This window comes from Formica exsecta, unplaced genomic scaffold, assembly GCF_003651465.1.
Source record: "Formica exsecta isolate Colony F162 unplaced genomic scaffold, ASM365146v1 scaffold393, whole genome shotgun sequence".
In the NCBI taxonomy this organism is placed as follows: domain Eukaryota; kingdom Metazoa; phylum Arthropoda; class Insecta; order Hymenoptera; family Formicidae; genus Formica; species Formica exsecta.
In genome coordinates, this window is record NW_021851167.1 from 981,984 (window position 1) to 1,005,859 (window position 23,876).

Below are 23,876 nucleotides of genomic sequence, written 5' to 3' on the forward strand. Positions count from 1 at the left end.
TTAGTGCAGATTTTTTTAATCGCAATCTAATGCTATTTTAGAATTTTTAAATTGTTGTCATTTTTATGTGAACGAGATAAATTATTTACATTTTTACCTGTAAGCACGTATTGAACCTAGCATATTTTTTTATAAACCGCTAGAATGCGATTTTAATCAGTTTAAAAGGCACCGCCAATAACGGAAAATTTAATTGTCAATCCATCAAACATGAACGCAATTTCTTGGCTCCTTTGTAGCGTCCAATAATGAAGTCGCCGGAATTTCCTTCCGCTCGGTGCAATCGTGCATCTCATCAATCTTCTGACATTACTCTAAGAGGAAGTTGCGCAGCCAAGATATTACTCAATATATCTATATCGATCGATCAAATTTCCATCTGTTCGGCGTTTATAAACATTAAGGAGCAACTGCCGTGGAAATTGCGTAATTTTTCTTTAGAATTTTTTTCACGGCTTTTCCACTGGTCTGTCTAGTATGGAGATTTCAGTCAGTTAAGAGGGAGAATCTAGTTACTTAATGTGGTAGAGAGATCTCAGTTATATGTGATTTCGCTTGCTTTCAAAAGTCTCTCTCGGTGTTCTCTCTCTTTCTCTTTCTCTCTCTTTCGCTCTTTTCTCTTTTCTCTCCCTTGTTCTATTCTGCTTTCTTCGTCTACATTTCTCCCTCTCTTTTCCTTCTTTTCTCATTCTCTGCCATGCTGTCTCTGTTGCAGTCGAGTTATCAGCAACTTTCCACTTTAACTAACAACAGTTCAGTAAGCAAACAATTAAGCCTCGGCTCGTGGAAACTTCGTATGCTGTCAGGCTACGTTTGTCGGGTCATGGCAGTATTACAGAAAGCTGCTACACGAAATTAAAGTATTAACGAGGCACGCCGTTCCCCGTGGAGCCCATTTCAAGCAAGATACTGCTAGTGCAACAACAAGTTTCGTGGCTCGAACGTCGTCCAGAATGTATCCTCTAGCTAGATTGAATTCTTCATGAGGTCCGATGGCGTTGCAGATCCCAGAGAGCCAGCAGTAAAGCTGTCTAGCAACGCAGGGCTTATCTGCATTTCCAATTGATAACAGTCTATCAAAATTTTTGATGTATCTCGAGTGACAGATTGATGTCGTTGATCCGGGATTAGATTTTTATATGTGGGATTATAAAAAATAAATTGAATATATAATAGTGATATCCAATAGCCAAGCGCATGGAAACGGAAAGATATAACATGCTTGTAAATCATGTGAGTGGGATGACGTAAATAAACTCTAATACTCGTGGTGAGTTAAATGGAGAACTCAAACTCGAATAATTTAAAGTCATTGATGAAGATGATTTGGGGCGACTTCGGGAATTATGCCGGAGTTGCAGACGTTAGTGACGTATGAGTGTTACGGTATTAGCGCGAGTGCAGCCATCGGTTATGGATCAATTGCATTCGGGAAGGTCCAATCGGTGGTCACGGCCCTGCGTGGAAACTGCACAATCCTGCGATGATGCATCGGAACGCCGGTAATTCCCACGATGCGTCCCCTCCCTCTCCCATTCACCATTCCACTCTGCATACTGACTAAAGTGTTCGGTCTACAAGTCTGCTGGCTTTCGTCCGATCCGCTTGTTTCTGGATCGATCATTTCCAGTTCCACGGCGCACATGTGCGCGCCTATGTCTAATAGCGGCGCATATCACGCATAACCTACCTACTCTACTCGGGATGGCAAGAGGGATGGAGTACGGGAGGGATGATCCCATTTAACGCAGTTGTTCTCGAAACTTTCCTAACGCAAGCTCCAAAGTCACTTCCCCTTTCGCGATCGCTTATATACGTAATCTATTCATGGGAGTGTCGAAGAAGAGCATCGTTAGTAGTTTATCTAGTCCTTGTGACGGTCATTAATCATTCGCTCGCAAATTACATTCGTTCGCTGCTGCTACTAGCGATGGAGCCGGTGAAAGCCGGTTATATCTCATAAAGCTTCGCACACAAGCCCGGATCGGACCTCCGTCCATTTTGAGATTTATCGCGGCGTACGAGATAATTAAATAATATATTTTGCGTTGCGTGTATTTCGTCGTCGTGCGAAATTGCGATGCAGAGGATTACGTTTCTTTAAGGCTATTTATGCGCACGGAGCACAATAAGAATTTCCGTATCTCCACTGGGAGACTTTTGTGGTGACCGCGATTACACAAATGCCGGGAGAAACGAGCGCGCGGTAATTGAATGCAACTATAATTGAAAGTTTCACGACGAGTACCCGCGATTTTTCGAGGTTTCTCTTGATAGGATAAGATCTCGAGAACTTCGGTCGTTACGCTCCGCCAAATTGACAAAAGGCACGAATTTGCGTTCTCTCCGATTTCTTCTCCGTTTTGTCTTCTTTTTTTATTTATTATTATCATTAGTTCTTTATCATTATTTTGCACGATTCTTTCATCCGATTTTAATTCTAATCGGGAGAAATCGCACGCGACTGCACTTTTGATTCTCGTCCTGTTGGCAGCAACCGTGTTCGAAGAACGAGAGATTAATTAACTTTCTTTATCTCGACTGCCTTTCCATCGAAACTTCGAAGTCGCTTTGCTTTATATCAGGGGCTCTCAACGTAGCCAATATTGACACCAAAGACTCAGTAGAACTGTTTGGAAAACGATAAACATCTAAACGTTGAGGGAAAGTCGATACAACGATATGGTCTTAACAAGTTTGTCGAGGAATCGATTTCGAAGTAAAGAATTTCTTACTATGATTATTATTTCGTGAGAAGTCAAAAATCGGCAGAGATATAAACCAAATTTTATTTTTTTGTATTAAGTATTAAAAAATTAGAAGATCTTAACTTTTTTATTTGAATTTCAACATAATATTTGCTTATAAAACTCCTTCATATATTTATTAATAAAGCGTTTATAAAATCTTGAGGAAAACAAGTTTATTGTACAATGAATTAACGTATTCTGATATTATGATGCTCTTTAATCACGCTATTCTTTAGCGAATGCAACATGAAGTATTTTGCGGATTTTCTGGCAAGCAATAGACTTTTGGTCGCTAAAATCTATGTTCATAACGCAGTCCGCTTGTAATTAGCTCGCTTCGTTGCATTTTATGAGTGCGGTAACGTCACTTGATTATACGACCACTTAGAATATTAAACGATAAAGCATGGTCGAACGCATTGTCGGCGCCGATAGCCGTTCAGCTCGTTTAATTCGCCCTGCACGTCGCTTAAACCTTATTACGTGCGCGCATAAGCGATCACGTACGCATGTTAATAAATTTCTGCTCGCATGCCGTAAGCAGCCCGGAATCGGTATTTTCCTAACCGCGAGCTACCGACGTAATTGCGCGGATAATAATCGACGCTCATGAGCCGGAAGAAAGGAGAGAAGGGAGTAAAGCTGCGCAGGGAGCTAAATCATGCTTGATCTCGACGCCGTGATTATAATTTATGAGGCTACGCTTCACAAAGGTGTTTTGATGCAAAACAGAAGAATTTTGAGATTAAAGTAGATAATTATAAATTATAAATTACATATGAAATTTTTCAATATATCATATATTATCGAATTCAGCAATCTGTAAATATAAAATTTAATTAAAATACTTTTAGAGAGAGAAAGAGAAATGATGTCAGTTTTCGATGTGTCACACACAGCTTTTATAATCGAAGAACTTTATTGTTATATATATTTTTAATTTTGCGAGTATAGGATTTAGCGAGAGAAAATACGGCGATATACATATATGTATATGTACACATAAACAATATAATGAAACATAGAAACATATCGCGTCACGCAATATGTACAGCTTCGGTAACGCTGTTTCGCTTTTAATAAATCCAACATTGTTTCTCATTTCGTTTAGTTTGTCCGCGATAAACTTCATTTTGACTGTGGTAATATCGGCAACAAACCGTTCGTAACAGACGTAAACTATGAATGCACGTATGGCAACGGCATTACCGCTGTCTGACGATGTGTGTTTGCATATAATTGCTTTTTAAATAGTCAGGTCGATTTTCTCTCATCGTATTGCAAATTTGTTGCCATCGCGCAACATCTACAATCGATTTGGTTGTTACCGTTGCAAAATTTAAATCGCCAGCATGGTGTTACGCACGCTGTCAGTAATATTTTTTAATATTGCTCTTTTTCCCGGAAATTTCGACATTTGACAATCCACTGCATTGTGTTCAGGAATTAGTTCACATTTCGATACAGCGGATACAGGCAATTATTCGGCGATAGAGTGAAAAAAATTCATTCACATTGAAGATGCGCATTACATTTACAATCGTACGAAATCACCGAGCAATTGCAGCGAAATTGAATTAATTTTATTTTGACATGTAGCGCACGGATGACACGCTACTTTAATTCAATCGAATAAAATCATTTTAATATTATAACGTATAAGCAATTATCTGGTTGCTGAAATTAGGCTACACAATATTTTCTACATATATCACACTTCAATATTATAGGCAGACGTAGCAGAAATGATAATGACGCGTCGGAATGAAATTACCATTATATCATCGATTAAAAAACGGAACTGGGCTATGGGGTTAAAAATCTTGAAATTATAAGCGGCTCCACACTGTGCTCGAAGTGAAAAACTGGCGCGATTCAACGCGGCGTGAAATTAAGTGGTTTCGCGGAGATTAATACCGGCCGATTACAGCTAAAAATACGTTCTCTACGAGCAACGGCCGACATGATCGTTCACCGCGTAATTGTATTCTTTTTTTTTTTTATTATGCAAATGTGTGCAGGACTCTCTTGCGTGCGGGTATCGCTGGACTTTGCGATCGCGTGCGAATTTCTTTGTACGACGAAGTATCGTCCACCATTATTAGCGGCGCGGCTTATCAGGGAGCATATGATTGCATAACGATTCTGGGGTGGCTCTCTCGAGTGGCTTATTGCTCGTCGTGTATACTTTCGTATGTGGTTGATAACGGTCTGACGATCAATCACTGCGTTAATGTTCTCGCGTATGGCCACATAATATGTTTCGTACGTATTTTTTGTTTCCCTTTCTTCTTCCTCGCACGATGACTAATTCCGGTTGGGCTTGTAAAAAAGAGGGGGTTGCAACCCCTAGACGGGCTGATACCCGGTGCGAGTGCATCCGGCCGATGTATTATTCAACAGTTGCCTTTTTTCATCCGCCAAGAAAGTAATGCCTATCGTAAAGTTGACTGATTGGGGGACAAGGAGGGCGAAACGCGAACCGCGAATACGCCGATAAAAAGCTCGGGTAACGTAGAAAAGAAAGAATAATGCATTCGCATATCCCGGCTTTATGCATTGCGTAGGCGCGGTTGTAATGCAGCAGTCTGACACCGCATCTTTTTTTTAAAGCCCTACAGCATGCCCCGCTATTAGTATATGTGGTACCTTTCCGCGCGTTTTAATTTTTCTCTTTTACCGTTTTACTTTTTATCTTACCGTTTCTCACATATTATTCCTGATATATTATATGCATAATCTTAGCGGAAAAACAATGTTCATTTTTAAAAAGAAGAATTACTGCTATAATATACATATTACATATATAAACTGTATTCAGTATAAAATTATTTCCTTTAAATTGATAGCGGAGTACCTTTTAAATAAAAAGTAGTTAATTTGATATGTTGAACAATGTATATAAAAAAAATTATATTAAAAATTAATATGTTGGATATTTTTTAAAAGCTATCTTGTGTGAAAATAGCTTTGTCTCGATAAAAACAAATGATTGAAAAGAAATAATCGATGATGGGTCTTTTGACAGCAGTCGCAGAATAAATTTTTTGTGCCAATTACGTCGCGGACATTTTACTTTATTTAATATTTGCGTTAAATTGTCAGTGTGATTTGAATGTATTTTAACGATCAGTGTGAAAATGGCGAGAAAGGACACGAAAATTGTAAAAAGAAAGAGAAAACCAATGAGACCCATGAAAATCGCTGCTCTAGTTGTCTCTGCTATACAGGATCTTTGCGAAACCAAAGGCACTACATCCAAAAAAATCGCGGGATATATTAGTTATGCTTCGAGCATACCTGAAGAACGCGTTAAACGACAAGTGAGTGTAGTTAGAGACTATTATTTTTGATAAAAATTTTTTAATATTTGTCATTCTCTTAAATTTCTAATTATTAAATTTTTTTGAGCGTAACAATATATAGAACATGTATGTATTACATGTAGCTTACAAATATAATACTTGTGATTTTGATTGATTAATTATTATAAATACTATAACAATTACATTATTGACGCAATGTTGTCGTACCAAGTAAAAAACAATAGTGTTGATCGAAATCAACGATAGAAATTTCTTTTGCACTTTTTCTATTCTCGCATATCAATCACTGTCACAAACATGCATATGTAAAGTGCGTACGAGTGTCAAGTTCATGTCAATTCCGCAAATTGTTTTGAATAACGATATTTTAGCGGAAGAGATCCAGAAACTTGTTGCAATCGCTTTCTTCGAGATAAAGAAAGAGAATGTTATACAAATTATGTATTTATGTATTAAATAATTATACTTGATAGTTTATTTCGTGCGCGCGCACTGCGTTTTCACATAGATTTATTTCACGGGTTTAAGTTGATCATTATCGCGATATCTCAGGTGAAGGCGGCTTTGAAACGAGGTATCAAGTACGGTATTTTACGAAGATACCGCGGTCACTATTTTCTTCCAACTGGTGATGAATTGGATCGCGCAAATCGTATCGCCATGCGTTTTGCAAGATTGCCGACGCCGCTGCTCGCCAAGTCAAAAACCAATTGCGCTCATAAGATAAAGAACCACAGGGGATCACGAGGAATTGGTAATAGTGTGCGAAAGAGCAAAAAAGTTGAGAAGAGCCGCATCCTCTCTATCTCGGCTAGTTCGAGTTTGACGGATAAAATTGCTGGCGATGCCGTGTCCGTGACGGAGTGAATTATTTAGCGGAATCCGAACAATTCCAGAAAGAGATTTTCTCGTGATATGTCATTTAAGCGTGTCCTGTTCTTTGTGTGTACTTGTAATGCGTGCTCGTCCGCGAATGATTGTCATTAATTTTCCATTAAACAGAATGCAAAATTGATTTATTGGAATATATTGACTGTATTTGTGTGTAAATACGGTGTGAGTTGGTTTGAAATGATGTACCATATTATTTTGTATAGCAAAGTATTATTAAATAATAAAAAAATATATCTTATTTAAAGAATATCTTTCTACGTGCAGTGAATCATGAATTATTGACAATATCCAAATGCTTTATATTTGTCAGAGTTATTTTATTACCGAGATTTTAATATCTTTCGAATAAAGGACAATTTTAAAGACGACGGCGAGAGATGAATCAATCGTTCTCTATTACAACGATATATCGTCTTAGCCGTGTCTCGATCCGGTGTCCCATCGCTTCCGCTCGTCCGCGTTGTGGCAGAATTAAGTGAAATGAGGAACGAGGTTTTTTCGTAAATTGCACCGAAGGCAGGACGACCATTTATAAAAGTTAGGAGCTTCTTACCCCCCCGGACCGATAAACTTAATAGCTTTAGAAATTTACGGGGTTTGGCATGCTGAGGAGAAAATTTTGTTGAGCGCCTCTGTTTTCTTACGATCGATCGTCCGCTACTTCTTCCTTGTTTTATTGGGTACATCCGCGCCATTACGCTCGCGAAATAATTTTGTTCTCGCTTCGCCGTCTTGCATCTCCTTCTCTCTCTCTTCTTCTCTCCTCCTTTATGTATACACATCTTGCAATGCAATATCTTCGATGGAACATATTTACGGCGCCATGATGGCGGACTTAACGACAGATTGTGTAAGTTACGTTCTCTGTGACTAGGCAAGAAGACGCGATATGAGTCCTAAAAGACGCGAATGAAACTCGTCGATGATATAAAGTAGCAGTAATGCAGTTTACGCATCGTATTGAATAGAAAATCTGATAATTACGATCGATACATTCGCACGTCATAGTATAACGTTTGGATTGCTACGACTACCCGATAATACCTGGATTAATTTGATGCCGGGATTGAATAGCTGTGTAGTTAATTAAATTTATATAGAAAATAATGAAATGTATCGTTTCTTTGAGAAATCTTCTCGGAAATTTGCGTATCATTTTATTAGTTGGACTTTGGATGGATATGTTAAAACGCCGGGTATTAAAAACAGGCCTCATTAAATAATATGAATGCTGTTAAGTTTGCAAGGATGCACCGTACATTGTAAGAGTCCGATGAAATAAATCAGTATATATAAATAAGAGACAAAATAGTTTTTCTTAGCTTTGGTCTTGTTGTCATCTAATTTTCTTTGCTCGCAAATATTTTTTTATGTCAGCTCTTTTTTTCGCGGAGTGCACGTTAGTTATATTGGTGATTCGCTTGGAATTTTGGAAGCAAACAGGAATACAGTTGGTGTTTCGTGAATTTGTTTCGAGACGACTGGTCTGGAATTCCGCCGGGATCCGATTAAATTCCGTGAGAGAAATGGTTTTAGTCTCGACGGCCTATAATCTCGAAAGCATAGTCGAGGTATGAACAACGGGTATCCTGGGACAATTCGAATCCGTTTAAATGATAATTTGAAAAGCTAGTTGGCACCTAAAGCTTTCGCTATATTGGTGGTGACCCATGTAACGGCCAAACTGAATAGACAACATCGACTACACTGAGGATCGCGCATATAACTCTTTACTGACTAGTTTGCATGTATATAGTTAATTAGTTTGTTTAGCATAAAAGTGTTCTGTGGATATATATATTTATGATAAATTAAGATTAATTAAAATAAATGCAAAAAGAGAGAAAAAACCTTTTAAAATTGTGCACGCATAAACCGAAACTATGTATGTTATTTATTTATGTAATCCATTTTAGATTTAATAGCATTTTTCCGCTATGCAACGTTCGGGCTGTATAAAACATTTTTTCGTGAAAAAATATTTCAAGCGAACTAAAATATACGTACATTTTTGTCATAAACTCACCAGAATAAATTTAATTTAATAATAATTTCGCGTTGATTAAGACTAGTTAGACACGCTAAAAAGAGGAACTATATTGATGCTTCTATTAACAACTATTTCTTTCTTTGTGGCTCGATAGGAGACACGAAGCGATTCTCAAATTTTGCTTACGCGGCATGAAATGCATAGCAATTGCGGAAACCTAGTTGAGAGATTGAGATTTTCCTGTGTGCGTATCAGCGTGAAAAGCGATGGGATTTCGCTGGACACGCTATAATTGTAAGTTGCGCGACTTGGTCGTATTAAGGAGTCTGAGTGAACGCTGTTAGTGCAAATTCCGCCGAGCTTCGTGGTTTCGCAATTGCAATTGCGTGGCTCGCACTAAGCAATACAATTCCGACTGACCCCTTACGCTTTTGCTACGTGCGAGAGAGGGAGAAAGAGAAAGAGAGAGAGAGAGAACAATGTCGTTCTTCCGCATCTAGGAGATCGGAGAATGAGATGGTTGCGGCGGTAAAGGTATCTTGAAAGTGGCGGTTTATACTAGCGGTTTATACTGGCGATTGCTTGGATTAATCGTTTTCCTCAGTTGCATGTATATCTTAGGATTTCTCATTGTAGGAAACACAAATTAAGTTTTCTTATAACATTACAGAATAACGCGCGATTTTTCCGCTTAGAGCCGATTTTTTTAATATCGATTTTTTTAATAATCTTTTTAATTCCGGTATGTTATTTTACCACTGTCAGTATTTAGTTATTTAACGTTAAATATCAAATTCTCTCTAGAATATTTTTGCAAGGAAGTGACGCAATTTAATCAGATTAATTAAGAAAGAGAATAAATATGTATTTGGGGGGGTATTTGCAGAGTAATATATGTGCAGAGTATTTTATGCAATGCTTTCATGAATTAAAGTTTATTTTAATGGTATAAAGAATTTTTGTGATATTAATAGGATTTTGTAAATCTCCAACGTCGCAAAGCAATATAAATCTCGACAGGTAATATAATCACAATAATTTCTGTAGGATCTGCATGCAAGAGACATTTATCTCATTCTCATAGAGTTCGTAAAAGTTGACGCGATAGAAGCGAATAGCATCGAAGCAAACCTTTTTGCATCGACAATAGTTCAAATTCAATTGTGCTTCGCTCGGCATGTTTACGTGATGGTCATCCGTAAGCGGTGGAGTGTTTGCATTAGTCATTGCATACGAACGAGATCCGTCCAATAGATCCCACGCGCGGCTTATGTGTCCAGACTGAAATTATCTGCCGTGTTTGATTAAAGAGACTGTACCTTTTTGCTGTACATCGGCAAATTTTATTGAATGTAATTAATCGATGGTTTGTAAAATCTGTTAGAGCAAAGTTTATATCGTTGAATGATTTTATTCACGCTTTTCTTGTGTAAGCTGAATAAATGAAATTTATTTGTAGATTTATTAATTATTTATTGCTACAGTGACACATATACACACAGAGATATTTATTTATATATAATAATTTTAATAAAAGGATATTATACGTATAATGTGGCTATTATAAAATTATTATATAATTGTGACATCAGCAATTACGTTACTTGGCCCAAACAATGCAATGCTGACCATCCGGAATCCTGTTGCATGCACAGACGCGTAAGACAATGGTCTAACACACTCACATCTCGCAGATGTTTGTAGAATAATATAGGATATTAGAGCAACAAAACACATTCAACCGCAAAATCGCGCGCATGTATTTCGATGCGTCATTATATTCGTATTAAGATTCAAAATTACAGTTTTGATAATAATTTTCAGTTTATCTGACAAAAACAGATTTACAGATTTCAATATTTGTTATTATCCTTTAATTTCCTTAATTCATTTTTATTTTAACATTTAATTTCCTGGTTTTTCTTTGGCAAATAATATTTAGATTTTTGTTAGAAAAAGAGTTGGAATTTATATTAATCATGTTGTTTATAAACAATTTTTAGGGAAACGCTTAATTCGCGAATTATCGCGAGATTAGATTTTATAAGCAGCTATGACGACGCGTAGTCGACGATAGCTCGTTGCTCACAAATTTCGCCCGAAGTCACAGGAGGTATTAGTTCGAGTTACGGAGCTGGCGTCTTCGAAGTTGCAATTGCACGACAGAAGCAACGTAATAACTCCTATTGCACATGGGACACGGTTGCCTTGTACTGTTGCGATGTCCGCGAGGTAGAATATAGGAAGACTTACTCTCTTGATTAGAGATGAACCAGTATCTCCGTAACTATGGCCGTAATTATCCCAATTAATTATGCGCGGTTTATCCACAGTATACTCAGTGTCTAGTTACCCATTACATTGCAGAATGCATTAATGGTTTTAATGATTTATGTCATTTATCAAAGGATATACGTACAATTATTTTAAATTGATAACGTTAACGTAGATTACTTTGTAAATTAATTATTGCAATATTATTGTACGCTGTAAAAGGAATTTAACATAATCAGATTCTGAGCATAATGCAAATCGCATATAATGCGTTCCTCTATTTAATTTTACGTCTGCGAATAATAGAAGCGCTCAGGCTTAAAGGGCATGGAAATACTGTCGTTTGACCATTACGGTATGCGTGGTCTTGGAAGCGGCTCGTTGCATCCGCAATCGCGCGTATTAATCGATTCCCTCGGGAATACATCAAGCAGAAGACGGTTGGAGACCAAAGGGTCACTATGCACCTCATGTGCGAAACGAGCCTTTGGGAGCAGTAAGTCGGCCAAACGGAATGCATGACGTTTCTACGATCCATGATGCCTTTTGTGGGGGGCTACCTAGCGTCAATGGTAATCCTCTATATTCATATATATTCAAATATATACCGGCGTAAATGTATATGTCTGGTTTCTTTTGAATCGTCGCCATAATATGCGTTACGAATGCCTGGAGGCATTTTTGTATACAATATAATATTTGCATTGAGTTGAACGAAAATTGGTACGGTATTGATAATAATACTTTTTATGGTATTCTCGCGAGATAGGACTTTGATGTAAAAGTATGTCATATCAATATATTGCCAGAGTCTCTTTAACAATAGAATTAGCGTACAGTGGAACATTGAACAGATTCATTATTTATCTAGCATTATTGATGCTCTTTTACGCGATTATATATCGCCGTATTAGCGGCAAGCATCTCGATTAAGTATGAAATGTAATGCGCTAATATGGAACAAATACGACGCGAAGAGCAAACGAAAACGGTAATAACAATGAAGCATACCGCTCGTTCTCGCGATGAGAAACGTGCAAAGGGGATCGTAAAGTGAAGCGAGTAAACAGTAAAACAAGACGTGCAAATATTCCGGAATATTCCAGCCTTATTCCCCACCGGCGTAACTTTAGAGTACAATTAATGCAGACTTCAATCGTCGCTACATTCAATTTACAATATTTGGATAATACATACTTCCTCGGTTCGTTAATGCAAATTATTTGCGCGATTAGAATGCACTATACGCGCCAAGCATAATATAATCATTTCGTTTCGAGCACAAAGGGAATGGGCATGCATCATAGAGGCGAACGTCCCATGTATAATTTCCGCGTATGCCATGTGCGTTGTTGCACAGATATCGAGTAAACTCTCGAGGTTTGCGATGGCAAGTGATCACATCATGATCCATGTAATTATTCAATTTATGAGATCAATTTTGCAACAACTGAACGAGGTGACGTGTGTATTGCTCGAGCGTGCACTTTAAAGAAATCAATACGAGGTAGTTGTTACAGTACCGGGATTGTGCAAGCTATACGATTGCCATTAAGTGGATAAAGTACGCAATCTACGGCCCAATATTTTCTCTCAATCTCTACGTGCAAACAAGATAATCGTGACGAGCGTCAATAAAGAATGCATCGCTTCGCTATTACGTATATTGCCTCTTAGCCGAGCGCGGGTAACTCGTGTTATTCTCGCAAACTATAGCTAGTCTATCAAGTCTTTGCCACTTACAGCCTTATATAGCTAGTTCCTGCAGCGACAGAACCATTACTTGAGAAAATGTTTTTTACTGGACTGACTCTGCTTCATAGTTCGTAACATTATTATTATAATTACTAAAACTTTTTACAGTTTTTATTATGATTGTATTTATTGTTATGATGAGAGTACACACTTAATGCAAAAGCAGTAGCAGACGCAATTTGATCGTATTTATGATGCAGCTCAAGGAGTTTCATAATAATTCGTTCACATAAATGTTTGAACGATCTGACAGTTTTACGGACGGGCGAAAAGCTCCATCGAATTCAAGCTCCATGGATAAGCGTTATACATTTTATAGGATATCGTCGTTTTAAGGATATATATTTACTCTTTCGTAAACGAGAGAGTTTGTTTGATCGTTTTATTTATACCCATGATTATCATCCGTTTTATAGATAATCGCGATATACTTAATGCAAAATTAATTATTTTTATTTTCTCAGTTAGAATTTCTATTGCATATTCCAGTTATGTCTTGGGATTTCAATATACATATTTTTTATATAATTATTACTGTACATTGGCCGTATTTCGGATGTATTACTTTCGATATCTCTTGTTTCCTTCTCCCTTTCCGGTGCGCGACGCGACTGAAATTAAAACATTCCGAAATAATGAAGTTAAGGGTTGCGGCACATTTCCGCATTTCCCCTTTAGTTTCCCGGGAGGAAACTCGCCAGAGGACAAAGACAGTGTCGCGGCGAAACGGAGAAAAATAAAGCCGGAGGTAGGAAAGAGGTAGACGAGCAGGCACGTCCTTTCGACCCAAATCACCCCTTCATCTCACCCCGCTGCGCCAACCGCCAATGGCCACGTCCCGCCCTGAACACTGGTTAGCACTGTCGTGCACCCCTTTCTTCCCTTCTCGACCCGCGAACAAATACACGCGATCGTGTAGGTGTTCACGTGTGGGCATCTGCACACATGCGCGCGGATAAAATGGCGTATTCACTAAAAGGGTACGAACACAGAATACGAGCGGGTACAATGCGTGCTCGTCGAGGGTGGTATTGCGGGTAAATGGACACGGATTCTGGTCGAAGACGTCCATACAGCGTATACGGGATACAGTACAAATCGGAGCACATGTTGCCGTCGGAAAAAAAAATTGAAATTATTTTATCTATTCGATATTTCGATAACGATCGAAATAATATAAATGCAACGATATCTAAATCACATTTTTCTGTCTCCTAGATCTGTGGTGCAAAAATATGTCACCTTGTGTTCAAAGTGCACCTTATATTTTATATAATCGATAATTGTTAAATACGTTTGTGCTAGATTATGTTTTGTCATCTAACAAAAATATAATTCTCGCGATAAATTTGTTCAAATGTGTCGCGGATAGTGACGTAATAGAGCATTTAAGAAAGAGGGAGGAAACAACGTTCGATTACGGCACGTTGTAATATATAGTTCCGCACACACGGGAAAGGCACCCGCCTCTTAAATTCTCTTAAGCCTGCTGAGTGAAAAAGGGAAGACCGAGGAAGAACTCTCTGATTTGATAATACCCTGTGGATTTCGCGGTGAGTTTGGTACACGATGTTTCTTCGTGATTTATTCTGTGATCACGTGCATGGCGAGCAAATGAATTTTTATGAACCATCACTGGTCAGTGTTCCCATGAAGATTTAAACGGTTGAAAGCGGCAGGGAAGCGTCTTTGTATTCGCGCAAAATCAACGCTAAATATTGCTTCCTACTTCTGGATTTTATCTATATACCACTTCCGTATACATTGAAAATACCGATCGGTGCTTTCATTTCATCGGTTCGAAGATTCGATTTAAGTTCTCTCCTCTGGACCATCGGAAATCTATTTAATGTAAAATCACGATTAAATAATAACAGCTCCGCGCCATTTAAATACTTTAACGAAAGCTTTTAAAATCTGTGTTTCTTTCTTATACGCGAATCCTTCCCGACAGTTTCATTAAAAATTAATGTTTAAATCTGAAGTTTTGTAAAGAGGAGTGTTAACTATCTCGACTTTTTTTTATACGCTGTTAAGGGTTCATGAATTTAAGAGTCTCGCAAAGTGCTGAAATATATCTACATGCAAGGTTTTATACTGAGCTTGTAAAAATGAAAAAAAAAGTTGGCGCGCTATTCGCGCGTTGAATGACTTCGTAATTTTGTATATGGTTTAATCTACTGAATATTAATATGTCACTAATAATAGGTGTAACTTGTTTTTTGTAGAGATGTACAGCAATGTAATTATATAATAGCATGCAATGCAGGATATATGATAGTAAAACTGCTTTGCATTTCTTAAATTTTTTTTTCCAGAGAATAAGTTATAATATCTTAGTAAAATATAAATGATAAAAGAGTAGATAATAAAAATATGTCAAAAAGAGAGAAATGTTAAATAATTGGGTTAAATAATTGGAAATAATATTAAAATATATATAGATAGAAAAGACCTAAATAACAAATAATTGAACAAATAATAGCATCTATATTTCGCACACTATGGCTGACAGAAAAATAGCAAACGAAAATAGGAGATGATAAATGTGAAACGGAGCTATCTTTACCTTAAACCGCAATACTTTGTGAAATAGAAATGAAGAAAAAAGCAGAAAAGTAGTGCAGCACTGAAAAGTAAAATAAATTCAATGGATGCATTGGTGCTTCACAAACGTCACATTTTTCATTATATATATATATATATATATATAAAACTTTTAGAATCACATTATATATAATGTGATTCTAAAAGTTAGACATATTTTATTTTTCTACAATTCTTTATGCTTTATCACATTTATCCATAGGTTTCGTAATTTACATATACAATAGGAGAGATCGAAGATAGAAAATATCAATTCTAATGTAGTACATTGCATTACAAGAGACAGGGCGATGATCTCTCTAGAGGAATTATAGTATATAGTTAGCGATATAACTTTTCCGAAAACGAGTACGTCGCTTCCAGCGACGAATCGCATTCGTCAGTCGTCTCTTCCGCTCGCTCCATTTTTCGTCCAGCCTTCGTCACCTGGCCTGAAAACGGTCCTCTTCCTCCGTCGGGATGTAATAACTCTACATTTCCCGGCCCGACGACGTCTCGCCGCGACAAATAAAACACGCCGCTACTCGACCGAACAAATCGACTTTCCGTCCTTGCTCATCTATTAGAGCAAGATCGATGGCCAAGTATAGATCGAAGGATCGAAGCTCAAGACTTTTGAAGCGAATAACAGTTGTTGGCCGGTAATGTAAAACATTGATATTCGTTTGTCCAAGTTTTATCATTCTTTTTTTTATTTTCAGACATTCTATAGATATAAAAATCGATTTTGATTTATACTTTATATATTACATTGTTTATATATCACGTTTGTCCTCAATTTAAAGTTTCAAAATTTTAAAATATATCAGAGACAAGGTAGATCTAAAAAGAAACTTTCTGAGAGAAACATAATCAAGAAATCAAGAACATAATCAAGAAATTGATTATAATATTTTGAAAAATGCTTACGTATATGTATACAGAGTATAAGTTGAGGGCATACGATCATCTAATAGAAATACTCTTTTAATCGAATTATTAGTAACACACCATTTTCCAATGAACTGTATGAAAATAATTGGCCGCTAATGAATGCACTCTTAGGATTGCTCTGTTTGACCTATTTTCGCATTTCAATGGCGTTTGAAATATTCGAGTATGCTATTGTATAAAACAAAATTAGAAGACTTAGTACCACGTTATTTAAGTGGGAGTATTATTGAAAACACAAATTAATTAATGAATTAAATTCTTATATAATGATGAGAAATGTCGATGTTTTATTGCGATACTTTTCGAGGCTCCATCTCTTTCCGTATGATCTCAATGCATAAACTTAGTCTTTCAAGGATTATTACGAATTCTTTTATTTTACTTGGCACGCGAAAATGTGACGAAGAGAGGCCGACAGATAAGAAAGAAAAATGCTCACGCAGCCGACACGGGCGAATCCTCGCGAATTCCGCTATGTCAGGAGAATTCCTGCAGAAGAGCACGATGTCCTACCGGTTTCTCTCTCCGCACGCGCGCGAATATTCTTCGATAAAATATTCTTAACTGGTCGTGCGCGGTCGTATTTGAGCGAAGGGCGGCGCCCGTTGGCAGATACGTCGCTGCGAACCCCCTTCATTCTCCTTTCCTACTGACATAGCGATTCTTATCTCATCGTCCGCCCGATCTCGTGATATCCTGCCAGATACGGGAACGAGCGGGAGAGATTCAATTATTGCTCTGAGACCCAATCCTTTAAACGCGCTCTCCGAGCCACTTCCGAGATAACTCGTTCCGATATTATTTCCTTTATTCGAGGAGCCATTGTATCCGAGAGATCCATTCTTCATATTCCGTCTTGCATTTTTGGACGTTTTCAAAAAGTGAGAAATGTCGGAACGAAATAACATAATTATATATTGCAATATATTGATTAAAAATGTTGTGGCGACGCGACGTAGTCGCTGACTGCGCATATAACTTGAAAGAATCTAGTTTCTTGAAAAATAATTATTATTCTTGTACGAAACTTGAGCGAATTACTGTGCAACATACTCTAAATCATTATGGTGAACTCTGGTTGTTATAGTTATTTAATCGTCTAAAAGACGGGAGCACCTGCTATGTTCAAGCACGGAATTTGCTGTAGTTTCCGCAGTTTAGAAAGCTAAAGTGCCGAAGTGTGTTATAGTAGTTGCACAAGAAATAATGAAGGGTATGGAGGAGGGGAGGATGATAGAAGGGAAGTCACGCATGTGGCATTCGTCAACAGCCTAAATATGCCAGAGTGCCCTGCCTTCGCACCTGTATTAGTTTTTGCTTCTATCGGATTCCACAGGTTATCCGTTAAAGCACCACTTTATTATGCACAATCAAATAGATATATATTTGTAGCTATTTTAATTAATGATTTTTCGTACAATAATTATACGAATCGAGGCGATTATACTCATAAAGTTAAAAGATAAAATATTAGAATATGGTAAAAAAGAAGATTCTATCTTTGTCTATCTCAACAATTTTATTTTTTCTTTTCTTACGAGATAAAATAAATATTCATGGAATTCATCGATCGGTCTAAATGTTTTAATCCTTTTTCAAATGAAAGTATCTATAAACAATCATCAATTGGACGCCATATATCCAAAATGCATCAAGTTCTCATTTTTAGATGTGCATTGGAGTGCATTCTCCTGGGTATGTGTAGTGGGATGAAGCATACGTTCCGGAATTTCCTCCCCCCCCCCCTGAATTCCGGCCGTGTCATAGTAATGTAGCATTATCGCGCCGTTGGAAAATTGGCGCGAGCTATTGGAGATGACAAATCTCGTAGAGCACGAGAGCGAGCGGGAGTACATTTTGGGTGTCCGTTTATGCAAATTGCCACTTATGAAGCGAAGCGTTTGCAGCCTCTATCGCCGTGAAATAAAGCGTATAACAAGAGCCTATCGCAGTGTGCAAGAGAAGGGAGAGAGTGGAGAGAGCTTGCTTGAACGCGTACAACAGAAAAATCCGGCATTAAAATACATATGTATATATATATAAAATACATATGTATATATGTAAGTATATAGGGTGTTTTTATATCATATATTAGTAGAATAATTTCTCTCTCTTTCTTTCTCTCTTTAAAAATACCGGAATCGATATTTTCTCGATAAGCTTCTAAATTGCGCTTGAATTATATTGGAAATTTGACTATAATAATAAATAATTATGGTATTTCAATGAACGTAAATAAACTTAATTTATTTGCATGATTTATATATGACCATATTAGAAATTTATTATCCTTGGAACACTTATATGTATTTTAATCTCGAGAGAGAGAGATTCAACTAATATTTTATTTTTATATTTCGTAAAACGATTCTCTTTCGAATTTTAATTTTCATGAAATTTCTCTAAGAACATTTTGCCACCTGTGAATTATCTGTGGCAGGACACCTTGTACATACAAGGGCGATAAATGTTTTTCCGTACTGGGGAGTATCATCAGCCTGGAAAACAATATACCGCCAATGTTCTCGCATTCATAGCGGTCCTTATCGACCACAGAGTCGTAAATCATGGTTACGTTTAGCCCATTGCGCGGGATAGAACCCTTTACTATGAGAGGGTGTAGCGAATCCCTCTTCGAGCAATTACGATCTCGACTATGACCTCGAGGGTCCAAACGAGGAGGATACGAGTATGTTTGAAGGTATGTGATCTACCTGTAGGTCATGTGTACAACTTCCATGTGTGGTAAACGCAAATTTAATGCGGGTAAAAATATCGCACGCGTTCGTATGCATATAAACGAGCGGTATAAATATTAAAGTTGGTTATTAAAATATAAATCTATAAAAAGACGTATGCATATTTATGATGTACTACGCCAAGCCTTTTAAAAATGATTTTATAATCTAAAAGAGATTCACGCGTTCTTTTTTTAATATACTCGTAAGTAAGAGAGTTTTCTACTGGATAAATAGGAATATCATTTCACTAAACATACACATCTTTGTACACCTTCACCACTATGCGAAGTTTTTAATATTTAAGCACAAAATATATATGATGCCGAGCACTTCGAGTTCATGCTTTTGCACAAGAAACGTGCCGGGTTGCATTGAATAAAATATTAACTGTCAATTTTTTTTTTTGAGCAGACGCTTGGGACTTCTTTCGTGATGTAAAAAACGAGACCGTTTATATGACTCATTCAGACGGCGACCTGTCTCCGTCATGTTACTACTGTTATTTACAATCTTTCCCGGATATATGGATACATGTACGGACCTTTTGCGCAAATGACAGACGGACGAGCGCGCATACCACGTGTGCGTATCCCGTTCGAATTCGCGAGGAGTACACGTTGGATAAAATACCAGAACTCCATTTTGTCTGGAATTGCAATTTTGCGGGTTTCACCCTTACGTTTCCTATCTCCCTTCCATCCTTCTCTCAACATCCACCAACCCCTCTCTCGTCTCTCCGGCTGCTTTTCTACATCGGGGAACGCACGGCATGCATTATATCAACGTGAATGCGCGTAGAGGGGAAGGATGTCCGCGGGGCGGGCGGAGATATATGTGGCATTTCTCACTGGGAAAACAACAGGCTGCTGCGAGCATGACGCGCATCTTCAGTCGGAAAATTCACTCAAAATGTCGTTGCCGATCACGCCGTCGGTGACGCAACGGTGGATTATCGTGTGGCATGCGCTGCGCCGACCTCCCTCACGACGATGACAGGTACAAGTGATCCAATTAGAACTTCACCGGCGCGAAGCGCTTGAGCGATTGCCAGTTAACTTATTAGCGAAGTTGTGTCGATTCCGGCCCGGTGGCGTTTCATTTCTGCGACGATGAGTAATTTATTGAAATAACGATTGCCCGGACGAGAATTCGCGTTAACGAAATCTTTGTTTAACAACTCTCTGTTTTGTACAAATCATTTGACGGTCAGTAACAAATCTGTTTGTGTTCATATATACGAGTATACGAGGCTTTGGACGCTGCTTTCTTATAGGAATTTCAAGATATATTTTTTTCGCGTATATATAACATAATCGATAGTTTCATTTAATAAAATTTTATCTAATAATGCACGACTATAATGATTTTAAAACTTAAAATCGTGTGCGTTCTGTGAAAGTTATAATTATTAGAAAAATATTTAGTTTTAAAAAATGTCATCCCAGCTGTGTCAAGGAACATAAATGGATCTAAAATTTCGTTTAGCAGAAATACAACTGTGTGTGTAATGTATGTGTGTATATAGTACGTAATAATATATATATATATATATATATATATCTATATTCTTACGGTAAATCCTACTTTGTTGTGACAGCGGAGAAATATTTCTCATTTTTATATGAAGATATGTGCTTCCTTTATTTCTTTCCTTTATTTTACGGATAATTATTATTTCTTTAAATAATTTTTAATTTAAAAAAAAATATAATTATTAATGCTGATATATGTGAAATACTTTGTTCGTGGTTCTTTTTTGTTCGATCTCCTTTCGCACTGATATCCGTGATTAAAATTCTCATTATAATTACAAATTTTAAAAGTTTATGAGAATGCTGAAAATGGTTTGATCATTAAAATTGCAGAGAATTCTTAAAATCGGTTAATAATACATCGAAGAAAATATTATTAATTAGCAGAGTGGAACGGTATTATCATTTTAAGATCTCGACAATATTTTCCAAAAATTTTGCTATTATGTGGTGATAATCCTTCAGCATAAAGGAATAAGGTTGGAAGTCTCGTCACCTCGGCTTCGAAATTGCATATGTCTGAGCCAGCTCACACCCTTCTGTTCCCCATATCAATACTTCCATCGTGTTGCAGCACCTTGCGGCGATAGCGCCGTAAATCGCCTTCATTGTTCCGCGGTAACACGTTGCTGCGATCGCGCCAGCGCGTTCATCTACGGATTCAAAATGTCGAACGTATCGGGGATTGCATGAAACTGTATTGGAGCACTTCTCGCGATATAAAATCAGGCTGCGAAGATTGCTTCGCAGGAAACGCCGCTAACCGGCATAACTACGGGCATATATATGCACATCGATCATGGAAAGTATGATGTATTTCATTCAAATGCGCGCGGGAAATGTTGCAAGAGAAACAAGCCGTTGTAACGTATTTATGAAACAGTTTTTAAAGTCGTTTGCGGATATCGCGGGGGATTTGCTTTTAAACGCGCATGTTACGTTTTAGAAGAAACTAGAGAGGCATTGAGAAATAATTTGTTTACATAAAAAATTGATTTTATTACGTAATGTAAATATATTGCCTTGAATTCTAAATGATGCTTAAAACTGTTTAAAATTAAAAGCTTAAAATGATACATATATATGTATAGATAATTTTTATTTGTAACGTAATTACAATTTGCAAGATTATTACAGCATTTACACATTATTTATTGAACAACAATAATTTAAATATGCATTATAATTTATAACATAGAAGCGTAAAATTTGATAGCAATACTATTATAAATGTAATGTCAAAATAAGTACATTACTGGTGAAGTAATCAATGTTTGCGAAAGAGAGGAGGATGATTTATCAATAAAGCATTATTTTGATCGTCCATCCGCGCTCTCATTTTGATTTTGATTGATGCATCGCCCGGGAGATATCGATAATGTTACCAACAATCGGGCCATCACTTTCACGGGAAGATGGAGGGATTAAGTGACATGGGTAATCGTTAATCAATTACAAGCAGCAATCATCGCGCGATTACCCGTGCTGCTAGATGTGAAATCGTTCTCATATAAATCACACGACTCTCAGTCGTAAGGGAGGGTAGAAAATCGCTGTCTGCAGTGCCATGTACGTACTCAGGATACCTGCATGTTCTGATCTAGGCGTTGGTTGATCTCTCTCTTTCTCTCTCCACCCTTCTGGTATTGCTCCGGTTGCTAACAGAACTGGAGAAGATCTAACGGTTAAGCTTCCTCCCGTCTCTTTCCTCTTTTCTATCCCCTTCTCGCTTGCCGTACTCATTGATGAGACGTCAAGACCAGGTGTTACCCACACCAGTAGCTTTTCATCCCTAATTTCTGCCAACGAGTCTCGGGAAGTCTAATACCAGAAGGATTATTGACTTTATTTTTCGAGCTTAGCGCGTAACAAGTGTTGTGCTATACTTTTTACAGATTGCTTTTAGTCTTGATATCCTATAATTTGCATTGAAATTAGTTCGCACGACTTCGGACGATTTTTATTTTGACAGTTTAAACAATATGCTTCCGTGTATATTTCTATTCTTATATATTTATTTTGATTGACATATAATAATAATACATAATTATAACTAATTGCAGATAATTTGAGATATGCTATAATATTAGAGAGAAGAGAGAGAGAATTTTATTTTTGCGTGAAGATAAAAGGGCAAAATGATGGCAGCTAAAAGTGAAACCACCTTTGATAATAGAAAACGCGAATAATGGTCGCTTGATAGCTCTTTTTTACCCGTGCAATCATAGCGATCGATTAACGGCTGCGTGTGTTGGTGTCTAGTTGTCGTTTCTAAAAGCGGAACGCCCCATAAATTTGTGTCCGCTATGTGCTTCGATGGGATATTCAATTTTCTCGTTGATGCATGACCACGCGCCAGTTTCTCCTGCCCCGTGTCATAATTTTTATCTTTTACTTTGCGTCTCATTAGTTTTGCTTTCTCTTTTTATCAAATAAATTCCATTATTTATAGTGACTTTATAATTAAATCCTAAAATATTTTTAAATTATTTTTATGTAAGTCAGAATTTATCCCCCATCCGGTTTATCCATTTATTTAAAGTGAGATGAATTTTATTAAGATATATTTTCGCTTAAAATAATTGCTTTCCAGGTCATTTTATTTTTACTAGCTGTTTACGTTTGCTTGTATCAATGTCCAGAAAATTCTTTCGTTTGTGTTTGAAACTACCTCTCTTCTTCGACATAAATTGAATTAGTATCGCTACTGCAAGAGTACCTATCTCGGATCAATCGAACAAGTATTGTTCAGATAATACTGGTTATCCATTTTCATTTTATTTCCAGTTTCTGGTGTTAGTACGAGCAAAATAATCTAGAATAATATACCGTAGTGGACAGCGATTCTCTGATTAAAGTGCAGGTTGACAGTGATAATTTGTCGGGCGTGACGCGCAAATGACAAATGTTCACATCGATATGAACGCCTGGAGAATATCGTTTAGGGGACAGCAAGAAAGGTTGACAGAATAGAAAAATGATAGTGCCGCGCCAGGTTAGAATAGCGGCTCAAAGAATAATGATCAGCAATTTGTTAGTTTACAGCTTACGCGAAGATCATCCCCCCTCTCTTT

At 37.3% G+C, this 23,876-nt stretch overlaps 2 protein-coding genes across 2 annotated transcripts in view; both read left to right on the forward strand.

Moving 5' to 3' along the window:
• LOC115239728 (TWiK family of potassium channels protein 7-like) overlaps window positions 1–23,876 on the forward strand; it is a 217,226-nt gene that overhangs the window by 44,784 nt on the left and 148,566 nt on the right. The window lies entirely within an intron of this gene.
• Window positions 5,668–6,943, forward strand: LOC115239734. Its single transcript, XM_029814422.1, has 2 exons — window positions 5,668–6,073; window positions 6,629–6,943. Exons 1-2 carry the CDS (start codon window positions 5,891–5,893, stop codon window positions 6,941–6,943), a joined length of 498 nt encoding a protein of 165 aa, XP_029670282.1. The 5' UTR covers window positions 5,668–5,890.